This window comes from Salmo salar, chromosome 27 (genome assembly GCF_965601325.2).
Source record: "Salmo salar chromosome 27, fSalSal1, whole genome shotgun sequence".
NCBI classification, from domain to species: Eukaryota; Metazoa; Chordata; class Actinopteri; order Salmoniformes; family Salmonidae; genus Salmo; species Salmo salar.
The window spans coordinates 16,215,375-16,230,008 of NC_138317.1; the positions used below are offsets into that span (position 1 = coordinate 16,215,375).

Consider the following 14,634-nt stretch of genomic DNA (forward strand, 5'->3'; position numbering starts at 1 on the left):
AAAATCAATACACAAGTATATATCTTTAAACCTGCATATTTAGTTAATATTGCCTGCTAACATGAATTTCTTTTAACTAGGGAAAATGTGTCACTTCTCTTGCAAACAGAGTCAGGGTATATGCAGCAGTTTGGGCCGCTTGGCTCGTTGCGAACTGTGAAGACTATTTCTTCCTAACAAATACAGCCGACTTCGCCAAACGGGTGATGATTTAACAAAAGCGCATTTGTGAAAAAAGCACAATCGTTGCACGACTGTACCTAACCATAAACATCAATGCCTTTCTTAAAATCAATACACAGAAGTATATATTTTTAAACCTGCATATTTAGCTAAAAGAAATCCAGGTTAGCAGGCAATATTAACCAGGTGAAATTGTGTCATTTTGCATTCATTGCATGCAGTCAGGGTATATGCAACAGTTTTGGCCGCCTGGCTCATTGCGAACTAATTAGCCAGAATTTTACGTAATTATGACATAACATTGAAGGTTGTGCAATGTAACAGGAATATGTTTTGTTTTCGAGATGATAGTTTCCGGATTCGACCATATTAATGACCTAAGGCTTGTATTTCTGTGTGTTATTATGTTATAATTAAGTCTATGATTTGATAGAGCAGTCTGACTGAGCGATGGTAGGCAGCAGCACGCTCGTAAGCATTCATTCAAACAGCCCTTCGCAATGCATTGCGCTGTTTATGACTTCAAGCCTTCAACTCCCAAGATTAGGCTGGTGTAACCGATGTGAAATGGCTAGCTAGTTAGCGGGTGCGCGCTAATAGCGTTTCAAACGTCACTCGCTCTGAGACTTGGAGTAGTTGTTCCCTTTCCTCTCATGGGTAACGCTGCTTCGAGGGTGGCTGTTGTCGATGTGTTCCTGGTTCGAGCCCAGGTAGGAGCGAGGCTCGGGACGGAAGCTATACTGTTACACTGGCAATACTAAAGTGCCTATAAGAACATCCAATAGTCAAAGGTATATGAAATACAAATCGTATAGAGAGAAATAGTCCTATAATTCCTATAATAACTACAACCTAAAACATCTTACCTGGGAATATTGAAGACTCATGTTAAAAGGAACCACCAGCTTTCATATGTTCTCATGTTCTGAGCAAGGAACTTAAACGTTAGCTTTTTTACATGGCACATATTGCACTTTTACTTTCTTCTCCAACACTTTGTTTTTGCATTATTTAAACCAAACTGAACATGTTTCATTATTTATTTACATTTACATTTAACATTTACATTTAAGTCATTTAGCAGACGCTCTTATCCAGAGCGACTTACAAAATGGTGCATTCACCTTATGATATCCAGTGGAACAACCACTTTACAATAGTGCATCTAAATCTTTTAGGGGGGGGGGGGGGGTTAGAAGGATTACTTTATCCTATCCTAGGTATTCCTTAAAGAGGTGGGGTTTCAGGTGTCTCCGGAAGGTGGTGATTGACTCCGCTGTCCTGGCGTCGTGAGGGAGCTTGTTCCACCATTGGGGTGCCAGAGCAGCGAACAGTTTTGACTGGGCTGAGCGGGAACTGTGCTTCCTCAGAGGTAGGGGGGCCAGCAGGCCAGTGGTGGATGAACGCAGTGCCCTTGTTTGGGTGTAGGGCCTGATCAGAGCCTGAAGGTATGGAGGTGCCGTTCCCTTCACAGCTCCGTAGGCAATCACCATGGTCTTGTAGCGGATGCGAGCTTCAACTGGAAGCCAGTGGAGAGAGCGGAGGAGCGGGGTGACATGTATTTGAGGCTAGATTGATTTCATTGATGTATTAAGTTAAAATAAGTGTTCATTCAGTATTGTTGTAATTGTCATTATTACAAATAAATAAATAAATCGGCCGATTAATCGGTATCGGCTTTTTGGGCCCCCAATAATCGGTATTGGTATCGGCGGTGAAAAATCATAATCGGTCGACCTCTAGTCAATAAACGTAGGCAAAAAAAGGAATAGTTGTCACGAACGCTCTGGATAACATGTAAACAGCCTAACCAGCTCTGCTAGGGCGAGTAAAATGGTCAGTGAGGTGTTCTCTGATTTGTGCCTGGAAGTCGCTAGATAGCAAGCTAGCCAACTTTAGCCAGTTGGCTTGGGTGCTTTGTTGGGACAAGGCAAGCTGCAGAAGGACGAGTAGGCTACTATTCCCCACTGTTTATTAGTGCAATTTTGACAGTCAACTGCTGAAAAAGTTTAAGAAGGTTTATCTAGCTCATCTTGCTCTGGCTGACATTAGTTGTTGATCTGGCTGTTGATGTGCATAATTGAGGGAGAGAGAGCCTAGCTTTTCATGTTGGTTTGATCAATAAGATTGTAAAGTCCAAATGTAAGAGGACTCCCATGGTATTTGACATATTTGCGGAACTCCATTCAGGTGTATTTTGTGATTTTTGGATCAGTCGCGCTGTTGCAACTGCCTGTAAACACACAGTCCAGTTCAAAGTGAATGATGGCAGGCCTGTGTGGCAAATGGCTTGTTTGCATAATGGCTTACCATAGCTCTGATTGGCTATGGCGCACTGGTCTGCATAGAGTCTGGTCCTGGAAAAGACAGATGTTTTATTAGGTTTTTTTTACCTCAGGGTCTATTATTTGTCCAAACGCACAGCCCCTTTCCCACTCTATATTGCTATAGAATTTTCACAAATGCTTTAGTATACGTAATTTGCAAACATTCTAAGAATTTATGAAAACGTGAAAATTACCATATCTAAGTGCTTGTCAGCAAATGTAAAAAGAAATGTCATATTCTTTCTGGGGGTGGGTATATGAACAGATTTTAATAAGATTTAATTTTGCAAAAATTCTGTCAGTTCCACTTTTACCATAACCTTAACTAGACTGTTAACCTTAAGCCTAACCTTAAATTAAGAACAAAAAGCTAATTTAATGTTTATTAAGGTATAGCCAATTTTGACTTTATGGCTGTGTTAACTAGTGACAACCGCAAAGTAGCCTACGCGGAAAATGACGCAATCAATCCAAAACTGTAGCTCATTGTTAGAACACATATTTCTCTACTTCAGTGAACCAGTCCATTTAGAATGTGTGATAAAACGGTCATTATTTGGCAAGGAATGTAGCTTGTTGAAATTCAATTGAGTGGGACACTGAGGGGGGGGGGGGGGGGGGGGGGGGGGGGGGGGGCAAGCTGGGGCCAGTGTTAGAGGGGCCAGTTACATTAGACTTTATTGTTGTCATATCGTTTTGCATGTGGTACGATACTGTTGTGTTCCGCCTAAAGCCATCCCTCTAGAAAATGTGTGGGTTAAATGAGTGTTCCGCGTTGCCACTGTCTAATAACGGATGTAAAAAAAGAACGATAGCAAAAATGTGTTATGTAAAAATTATTTCATACTCCACATTTAGGGGGGCCACAAGGGGGTCCAAAATTGTTTTCACAGGGGCACTGCGGCCCCCCCCCCCCCCCTCCAGAACCGCTAGTGCTGAGGGGAAAGGGAATTTAGGGAGCAGAACAGTGGGAGGCTTGGCTTGGTATATTTTACAAATGAAACACTACAGTCGAAGCAAATTTAGACCAAATAGTTTAACAGTATTTTAAGAAAATGTGATCTCTGGTTTTAGATGGAGTTTTGACTTTAGTTCGAGTACTCAAATTACTCATGCCCATCTCTGTCCCACAGTACTTATTAAATCCAGCCTCACTCTTCTCAGTCCAACTATAACCAAAATCATAAATTACTATCTTAATTCAGGTACTGTGCCTAATTCCCTGAAAACTGTCTCCATTACACCAACCTTGAAAAAACCTGGACTTGACCCCAACACCCAACGCAATTACAGACTAATTTTCAACCTGCTCTTTCTATCAAAGATCCTTGAATGTGTGGTCTCAATACAGCTACAGAAATACCTTTCAACCAACGCTAACTTATGTTCATTGAGCTTGGGAAAAAATGGAGCAGTAGCTTTTGAAGATTGTGCCCTTTAGCTGGGCACTATGCCCAAAAGTGATCAATACAATAGTTGATCTAAAAACAAATGATTTTGTTCAACTTTCTAACCAGCAACATGTATCACTTCTGAACTTCTACATGCTCCCTGAGAGGGATGGCTGACTCAACCCGTCTAATTGTTCAAATCAGAGCCTTCTTGGCTAATAAGGAACGATGCCATGGATGTAAAGTGTGCAATTCTGGTGTACCTGCTAGACGAAGGGAACATGTTAGTTTTTTTTAGGCTGTCATTTTTTAGGGTGTGACAGCTTTAGTTTGTAAGGCTCATATTCAAAATGACTTCTAGGATAGCAGGTTGAGACTGAATGTAGAATGTATGTTGCAATAGATAGAGCAGTAGAAATTCGTCAGGCAACTTAAACTAGGTAACGGCAGAAGGTCTGGGGAGGATGTCGGCTGCTCTCTGACATTTCGAAATGTGGAAAACATATGATTTTAGGGGAGGATCTTCTTCAGACAGATAACTCTCAACAAATCAAGAGTTTGGATAGGCAGGGGTCAAAATGCAGGCAAGAATTCTGCTCATGTTTAGCTAGGGCAAGAAGCGGATCCGGCAGCGACGTTACCGATGATGTGCTTCCCATTTTAGACTTGTCACCTTTGTCCCAACTGAGGCAGGAACATCTACACACATGTTAAACTGGAGTATTGGTACATTGCCTGAATCAACCAGTCTGTATAGAGAGACTAGGGATGACACAGTCTCAAGCCCAAGCCGAAATCGCCCTGTATGTGACAATGGGTTTTGGTGTTGATCAATAAATTGTCCTGCATCTTCATTATAATTTTTATGTGTAATTGTTGTTAATTTCTGAAAGTTGTGATGGAACCATCATTAAGACATGGAGGCACAGATTCTCATCAAATGCTGTCTACATTGTTTATCTTCAAATAACAAATGTTGTCATCAAATCAAAACACCAGTCTCAAAGTGAACAGTGAAGAGGCAACTCCGGGATGCTGGCCTTCTAGGCAGAGTTGCAAAGAAAAAGCTATATCTCAGACTGGCCAATAAAAATAAATGATTAAGATGGGCAAAAGAACACAGACACTGGATAGAGGAACTCTGCCTGGAAGGTCAGCATCCCGGAGTCGCCTCTTCACTGTTGACGTTGAGACTATATATACAGTTGAAGTCGGAAGTTTACATAAACTTCATTAAAACAATGTTTTCAACCACTCCACAAATGTCTTTTTAACAAACTATAGTTTTGGCAAGTCGGTTAGGACATCTACTTTGTGCATGACACAAGTCATTTTTCCAACAATTGTTTACAGACAGATTATTTCACTTATCATTCACTGTATCACAATTCCAGTGGGTCAGAAGTTTACATACACTAAGTTGACTGCGCCTTTAAAGAGCTTAGAAAATTCCAGAAAATGATGTCATTGTTTTAGAAGCTTTTGATGGGCTAATTGACATCATTTGAGTCAATTGGAGGTGTACCTGTGGGTGTATTTCAAGGCCTTGCTTAAAGGCAATGCTACCAAATACTAATTGAGTGTATGTAAACTTCTGACCCACTGGGAATGTGATGAAAGAAATAAAAGCTCAAATAAATCATTCTCTCTACTATCATTCTGACCTTTTTGCATTCTTAAAATAAAGTGGTGAATCCTAACTGACCTAAGACAGGGAATTGTTACTAGAATTACATTTCAGGAATTGTGAAAAACTGAGTTTAAATGTACATTCGTGGCCAAAAGTTTTGAGAATGACACAAATATTAATTTCCACAGAATTTGCTGCCTCAGTGTCTTTAGATATTTTTGTCAGATGTTACTATGGAATACTGAAGTACAATTATAAGCATTTCATAAGTGTCAAAGGATTTTATTGACAATTACATGAAGTTGATGCAAAGAGTCAATACTTCTGTGCCCATCCTGACTGATGGCAGCCCATTCTTGCATAATCAATGCTTAGAGTTTGTCAGAATTTGTGGGTTTTTGTTTGTCCACCCGCCTCTTGAGGATTGACCACACGTTCTCAATGGGATTAAGGTCTGGGGAGTTTCCTGGCCATGGACCCAAAATATTGATGTTTTGTTCCCTGAGCCACTTAGTTATCACTTTTGCCTTATGGCAAGGTGCTCCATCATGCTGGAAAAGGCATTGTTCGTCACCAAACTGTTCCTGGATGGTTGGGAGAAGTTGCTCTTGGAGGATGTGTTGATACCATTCTTTATTCATGGCTGTGTTCTTAGGCAACATTGTGAGTGAGCCCACTCCCTTGGCTGAGAAGCAACCCCACACATGAATGGTCTCAGGATGCTTTAATGTTGGCATGACACAGGACTGATGGTAGCGCTCACCTTGTCTTCTCCGGACAAGCTTTTTTCTGGATTCCCCAAACAATCGGAAAGGGGATTCATCAGAGAAAATGACTTTACCCCAGTCCTCAGCAGTCCAATCCCTGTACCTTTTGCAGAATATCAGTCTGTCCCTGATGTTTTTCCTGGAGAGAAGTGGCTTCTTTGCTGCCATTCTTGACACCAGGCCATCCTCCAAAAGTGTTCGCCTCACTGTGCGTGCAGATGCACTCACACCTGCCTGCTGCCATTCCTGAGCAAGCTCTGTACTTGTGGTGCCCCGATCCCGCAGTTGAATCAACTTTAGGAGACGGTCCTGGCGCTTGCTGGACTTTCTTGGGCGCCCTGAAGCCTTCTTCACAACAATTGAACCGCTCTCCTTGAAGTTCTTGATGATCCGATAAATGGTTGATTTAGGTGCAATCTTACTGGCAGCAATATCCTTGCCTGTGAAGCGCTTTTTGTGCAAAGCAATGATGACGGCACGTGTTTCCTTGCAGGTAAACATGGTTGACAGAGGAAGAACAATGATTCCAAGCACCCACCCTCCTTTTGAAGCTTCTGGTCTGTTATTTGAACTCAATCAGCATGACAGAGTGATCTCCAGCCTTGTCCTCGTCAGCACTCATACCTGTGTTAGCGAGAAAATTACTGACATGATGTCAGCTGGCCTTTTGTGGTAGGGCTGAAATGTTTTTTGGGGGAATTCAGTTCATTTGCATGGCAAAGAGGGACTTTGCAATTAATTGCAATTCATCTGTTCACTCTTCATAACATTCTGGAGTATATGCAAATTGCCATCATATAAACTGAGGCAGCAGACTTTGTGAAAAATAATATTTGTGTCATTCTCAAAATTTTTGGCCACGACTATTTGGCTAAGGTGTATGTAAACTTCCGACTTCAACTGTAAATGGTCTCAATGTCATATAATATATATATATATATATATATATATATATATATATAATATATTAGTCTCAACGTCAACAGTGAAGAGGCAACTCCGGGATGCTGACCTAGGCAGAGTTCTTCTATCCAGTGTCTGTGTTCTTTTGCCCATCTATATAAACTCATTAAAAAAAGAAATGTTCTCTCACTGTCAAGTGCATTTATTTTCAGCGAACATAAGATTCAACAACAGACATAAACTGAACATGTTCCACAGACATGTGACTAACATAAATGGAATAATGTTTCCCTGAACAAAGGGGGGTCAACATCAAAAGTAACAGTCAGTATCTGGTGTGGCCACCAGCTGCATTAAGTACTGCAGTGCATCTCCTCCTCACGGACTGCACCAGATTTGCCAGTTCATGCTGTGAGATGTTACCCCACTCTTCCACCAAGGCACCTGCAAGTTCCCTGACATTTCTGGGGGGAATGGCCCTAGCCCTCACCCTCTAATCCAACAGGTCCCAGACATGCTCAATGGGATTGAGATCCAGGCTCTTCGCTGGCCATGGCAGAACACTGACATTCCTGTCTTGAAGGAAATCACGCACAGAACGAGCAGTATGGCTGGTGGCATTGTCATGCTGGAGGGTCATGTAAGTATGAGCCTGCAGGAAGGGCACCACATGATGTAGGAGGACGTCTTCCCTGTAACGCACAGCATTGAGATTGCCTGCAGTGACAACAAGCTCAGTCCGATGATGCTGTGACACACCACTCCAGACCATGACGGACCTTCCACCTCCAAATCGATCCCTCTCCAGAGTACAGGCCTCGGTGTAACGCTAATTCCTTCGACGATAAACACGAATCCGACCATCACCCCGGTGAGACAAAACCGCGACTCATCAGTGAAGAGCACTTTTTGCCAGTCCTGGCCACATCTGCAGTCCCCATGTCTCCTTGCATTATGCCTAAGGCACATTCACGCAGATGAGCAGGGACCCTGGGCATCTCTTTTGGTGTTTTTCAGAGTCAGTAGAAAGGCCTCTTTAGTGTCCTAAGTTTTCATAACTGTGACCTTAATTGCCTACTGTCTGTAAGCTGTTAGTGTCGTAACGACCATTCCACTGCTGCATGTTCAACCTCTCTGGGGTATGTGGGACGCTACCGTCCCACCTGCGGGACACACTATTCAACAGCCAGGGAAATAACAGGGCGCCAAATTCAAAACAACAGAAACCTCATAATTCATATTTCTCAAACATACAACAATTATAACCCATTTTAAAGATACACTTCTCGTTAATCCAACCACATTGTCCGATTTCAAAAAGTCTTTATGGCGAAAGCATAAAGTTAGATTATGTTAGGACAGCGCAGAAACAAGAAAAACCACACAGCCATTTTCGAAGCAAGGAGAGGCGTCACAAAAAACAGAAATACAGCTAAAATTAAGCACTAATCTTTGATCTTCATCAGATGGCACTCATAGGACTTCATGTTACACAATACATGTATGTTTTGCTCAATAAAGTTCATATTTATATCCCAAAAAAACATTTTACATTGGCCAATAATGTTCAGAAATATTTTGCCTCCAAAAACCTCCGGTGAATGAGCACATGAATTTACAGAAATACTCATCGTAAACGTTGATAAAATATTAAACTGTTATTCAAAGAATTATAGATAAACTTCTCCTTAATGCAACCGCAATGTCAGATTTCAAAAAAGCTTTATGGCAAAAGCACACTTTGCAATAATCTGAGTACTGCGCTCAGACAACAACATCAAACAATACAGATAATAAAATCATAAATAGCATTATAAATATTCACTTACCTTTGATGATCTTCATCAGAATGCACTCCCAGGAATCCCAGGTCCACAATAAATGTTTGTTTTGTTCGATAAAGTCCATAATTTATGTCCAAATACCTCCTTTTTGTTTGTGCATTCAGTCCACTACTCCAAATCTAGGAAACGCGCCGAAATGTCACGACGAAAAGTAAAAGAAAGTTATATTTACGTTCGTAGAAACAATTCAAACGATGTATAACATAAATCTTCATTAATATTCCAACCGGATGATTCAAATGTCTTCAAAATGAACTGGAACACAGCTAACGCTCACGTGAATGCGCGCCACTGAACTCATGTCATTTTCTGAGTCAACTTCCAGGAGCTCTTGTTTGCTCAAGATTCACTGTAGAAGCCTCAAACAACATTCTAAAGACTGTTGACATCTAGTGGAAGCCTTAGGAAGTGCAAAATGAACCCTAAGTCACTGTATACTGGATAGGCCAGGATAGGCCAGTAAAACTACAACCTCAGATTTCCACACTTCCTGGTTGGATTTTTCTCCATTTTTGCCTGCCATATGAGTTATACTCACAGACATCATTCAAACAGTTTTAGAAACTTCAGCGTGTTTTCTATCCAAATCTACTAATAATATGCATATCCTAACTTCTGGGCCCGAGTAACAGGCAGTTTAATTTGGGCACACCTTTCATCCACAATTCCGAATACTGCCCCTACCCTAGAGAAGCTAATTGTTTATCGTTCATTGAACAAGCATGGGCAACAGTGTTTAAACCCTTTACAATGAAGATCTATGAAGTTATTTGGATTTTTATGAATGATCTTTGAAAGACAGGGTCCTGAAAAGGGACGTTTCTTTTTTGCTGCGTTTAAATACATATGTATATGTTTATGTATGTGTGAAAGACACCAAGAGACAGTGTAGATTTGGCCTTGTGTTTTCGGTTATTGTCCTGTAGAAAGGTGAATTCATCTCCCAATGTCTGGTGGAAAGCAGACTGAACCAGGTTTTCCTCTAGGATTTTACCTGTGCTTAGCTCCATTCCATTTATGTTTTATCCTGAAAAACTCCCAAGTCCTTGGCGTAATGTGTTGTATTGGATTTGCCCAAAACATAACACCTTGTATTTAGGACAAAAGGTGAATGCCTTTGCTACATTTTATATGGGCATTCTTCTTTTCACTCTTTTCACTCTTAGTTAGTGTTGTGGAATAACTGCAATGTTGTTGGTCCACCCTAAGTTTTCTCCTATCACAGCCAATAAACTTTGTAACTGATTTAAAGTCACCATTGGCCTCATGGTGAAATTCCTGAGCGGTTTCCTTCCACTGTAGCAACTGAGTTAGGAAGCAGTATCTTGGTAGTGACTGGGTGCACTGATACACCACATAAAGTGTAATTCATAACTTAACCATGCTCAAAGGGCTATTCAATGTCTGTTTTTTTTCTTTAACCCATCTACCAATAAGTGCCCTTCTTTGCGAGGCATTGGAAAACCTCCCTGGTGTTTGTGGTTGTACAGAGATGAGGAAGTCATTCCAAAATCATGTTAAATTCTACTTTTTAACACAGATTGTCCATGCAACTTATTATGTGACTTGTTATGTGAACTTTTGTAAGCTTGCCATAACAAAAGGGTTGAATACATATTTACTTTTTAAATTAATTTGTAAAAAATTCTAAAAACATAATACCACTTTGACAGTATGGGGTATTGTGTGTAGGCCATTGTCACAAAATCTCAATTTAATCCATTTCAAATTCAGGCTGTAACACAATTATTATTATTTTTAAGTCAAGGGGTGTGAATACGTTTTGAAGGCACTGAATACAAAACATAAGAAAATCACGTTTTTTGACTGAACTTGGTCTTTAATAAGTTTTGCATAGATTAAGGTGCCAGGTCGGACAATTTTGACTACTTTTGATGTGTACATGTGCTGTCTATAATCACCCTGCAGTCAAACCTTTACATAAAATTTGATCATAATACTGGTTTGTATTTTCATTACATTTGTCAAACTATAAGTTGAAGAAACATGTACTGTATTGAAGTTTAAAATAAATTAGTTCATAGTTAATCAAGAGAGGAAATAACAAACAAAAAATAAATATTGGAATGAAGCTTATTATACATGAAATAAATAAATGATAACTGTTTTAGTAAGTGGACAGCACAGCTTGAAACCACAAATGACATAACTAATAAATATATTAACATACTATGTTCAGCTCAGCTGTAACTTTGATTAACATTCAGATGCATAATATATAAAGTAGTACATTGCACAAAAAACATGTGGCCTTTTAAGCCTATTATACATTTTCACTTGATCTTCTCAGATGCAATGCTGTGTAGTCAAGTAATTTTTCCATGCATTAAAGTGCCATGATTAGCAGATATAGATGATTGGCTGTTCTTGTGATTACAATAGGCCAGAGATGTTAGCGTTGTCACCTCAGAAGAGACCGTTTCTTCTGCTGTACTGTACATTGTAAGATCTGCGTCTGTGCCAGCGTCTCCTTATAGCTACACATCCGCCACATAAAATGCACTGCAAAACAAGATGGAGAAGTATGATTCACATGTAAAATTAAATCATTGCAGAGATTTAGCATATTTTTTGAATAAATATGTAAACAGTACACAAGTGAACACAAGCCTATACGTACACATAGCAGGATCCACAGGGGTACCAGAATGATAGCGATGCCACAAGGGATGATAATGGCCAGAGCCCAGCCAGGAAAACCTCCACTTGTGGTATTGAAAGGAGTGGTCAGCAAAAGAGTAGGAGGTGGTGTGGTAGCTTCTACAGTTGTCGTTGTGGGTGCTGCTGTTGTGGTGGTTGTAGCAGCTATATTTGTGGTTGTTGTAGCAGCTTTCGTTGTGGTTGTCGAAGGAGCTGGAGTTGTGGTTGTTGAAGGACCTGCCATTGTAGTGGTTGTAGGAGCTACAGCTGTTTTAATTAATGCAGCATTATCATCTGCAGTTGTAGGAGCTGCAGATGCAGTTGTAAGAGTTGCAGCTGTAGGAGCTGCAGTTGCATCTGTAGGAGCTGCAGTTGCACTTGTAGGAGCTGCAGTTATCATAGTAGCTGCAATTGTGGTTGTTGTAAGAGCTGTAGTTGTTGTCGTAGTAGATGCTGCAGTTGTAGGGGTGGTAGGACCAATGGTTGTTTTAGTAAGAGCTGAATTGATTGTCATAGCAGCTTTTGTGGTGCTGGTTGAAGGAGCTACAGTTATTGGAGTAAGAGCTTTAGTTGTTGTTGTAGGTATGGTAGATGTAGTGGTTGTAGGCGCAACAGTTGCTGTAGGAGCAACAGATTTCATTGTAGGTGCGGCTGATGTAGGGGTCATAAGAGCTAAAAATGTTATAGTAGGAGGTGCAGTTATGGTTGTAGCTTTAGCTGCAGTTGTGGTTGTTGTAAGAGCTGCAGTTGTAGTTATTGTAGCAGGTGCTGCAGTGGTTGTCGAAGTAGGTGCTGAAGTTGTATTGATCATAGGAGCTACAGTTCTTGTTATGGGTGCTGCTGTTGTAATGGCCATAGTAGGTGTTGTGGTTGTCATAGGGGCTTCAGTTGTAGTTATTGTAGCAGGTGCTGCAGTGGTTGTCAAAGTAGATGATGCAGTTGTAGTGGTCGTAGGAGCTACAGTTGTTGGCGAAGGAGCTACAGATGTTGTTGTGGTTATCGTAGGACCTTCAGTTGTCGTTGTAGGTGCTTCTGTTGTTGTGGTCGTACGATCTAAAGTTGTTGTAGTAGGAGCTGCAGTTGTGGTTGTCATAGGAACTGCATTTGTCATTGTCGTAGTAGGTGCTGCAGTTGTCGTTGTCGTAGTAGGTGCTGCAGTTGTGGTTGTCGTAGTAGCTTTAGTTGTAGTTGTAGAATGTGTTGCAGTCGTAGTGGTTGTAAGAGCTACAGTTGTTGTAGTAGGAGCTGAAGTGATTTTTGCTGTAGCTGCTGACGTTGTAGTGGTTGGGGATATATTTGTTGTCATAGAAGCTACAGTTGTTGTTGTAGGTGCTGCAGTTGTGGTTATCGTAGGAGCTTCAGTTGTAGTTGTTAAAGTAGGTGCTGCAGTTGTAGTGGTTGTAAGAGCTACATATGGTGTAGGAGCGTCAGTTGCAGTTATTTTAGCAGATGCTGCAGCGGTTGTCGAAGTAGGTGGTGTAGTTGTGGTCGTAGGAGCTACAGTTGTTGCACTTGGAGCTACAGTTGTGGTTGTCGTAGGAGCTACAGTTGTGGTTGTCGTAGTAGGTGTTGTGGTTGTCGTAGTAGGTGTTGTGGTTGTCGTAGTAGGTGGTGTGGTTGTCGTAGTAGGTGCTGCAGTTGTCGTAGTAGGTGCTGCAGTTGTCGTAATAGGTGCTGCAATTGTGGTTGTCGTAGCAGCTTCAGTTATAATTGTCGTAGTAGGTGCTGCAGTTGTGGTTATCATAGGCGCTTCAGTTGTAGTTGTTGTAGTATGTGCTGCAGTCGTAGTGGTTGTAAGAGCTACAGTTGTTGTAGTAGGAGCTGAAGTGATTTTCGCTGTAGCTGCTGACGTTGTAGTGGTTGGGGACATATTTGTTGTCGTAAAAGCTACAGTTGTTGTTGTAGGTGCTGCTGTTGTGGTTGTCGTTGTAGGTGCTGCTGTTGTAGTGGTCGTAGTATCTAAAGTTGTAGTAGGAGTATCAGTTGCGGTTGTCGTAGGAGCTGCGTTTGTAATGGTCGTCGTGGGTGCTTCTGTTGTAATGGTCGTGGGATCTAAAGTTGTAGTAGGAGCTGCAGATGTGGTTGTCGTAGGAGCTGCATTTGTAGTTGTTGTAGTAGGTGCTGCTGTTGTAGTGGTTGTAGGAGCTACAGATGTTGTAGTTGGAGCTGCAGTTGTGGTTGTCGTAGGAGCTTCAGTTGTCGTTGTTGTAGGAACTGCTGATGTAGTTGTTGTAAGAGCTGCAGTGGTTGTTGAAGTAGGTGCTGCAGTTGTAGTGGTCATAGGAGCTACAGATGATGTCGTAGGAGCTTCAGTTGTGGTTGTCGTAGTAGGTGTCGTAGTAGGTGTTGTAGTTGTCGTAGTAGGCGCTGAAGTTGTGGTTGTCATAGCAGCTTCAGTTGTAGTTTTTGTAGCAGGTGCTGCAGTTGTGGTTATCGTAGGAGCTTCAGTTGTAGTTGTTGAAGTAGGTGCTGCAGTTGTAGTGGTTGTAAGAGCTACAGATGGTGTTGTAGGAGCGTCAGTTGTAGTTATTTTAGCAGATGCAGCGGTTGTCGAAGTAGGTGGTGTAGTTGTGGTCGTAGTTGCTACGGTTGTCGAAGTAGGTGGTGTAGTTGTGGTGGTAGGAGCTACAGTTGTACTTGGAGCTACAGTTGTGGTTGTCGTAGGAGCTACAGTTGTCGTTGTAGGTGCTGCTGTTGTAGTGGTCGTAGTATCTAAAGTTGCAGTAGGAGTATCAGTTGAGGTTGTCGTAGTAGCTGCGTTTGTAGTGGTCGTAGTGGGTGCTTCTGTTGTAATGGTCGTGGGATCTAAAGTTGTAGTAGGAGCTGCAGTTGTGGTTGTCGTAGGAGCTGCATTTGTATTTGTTGTAGTAGATGCTGCTGTTGTGGTCGTAGGAGCTACAGATGTTGTAGTTAGAGCTGCCGTTGTGG

At 41.5% G+C, this 14,634-nt stretch overlaps 1 protein-coding gene across 1 annotated transcript in view; it reads right to left on the reverse strand.

Moving 5' to 3' along the window:
- The window catches only part of LOC145864370 (uncharacterized), a 58,056-nt gene that overhangs the window by 41,244 nt on the left and 2,178 nt on the right, over window positions 1–14,634 (reverse strand). Inside the window, exon 3 of the mRNA XM_082970115.1 lies at window positions 2,494–2,540. Within this exon, the coding sequence (XP_082826241.1) occupies window positions 2,494–2,540 (47 nt within the window). The remainder of the gene's footprint in view (window positions 1–2,493; window positions 2,541–14,634) is intronic.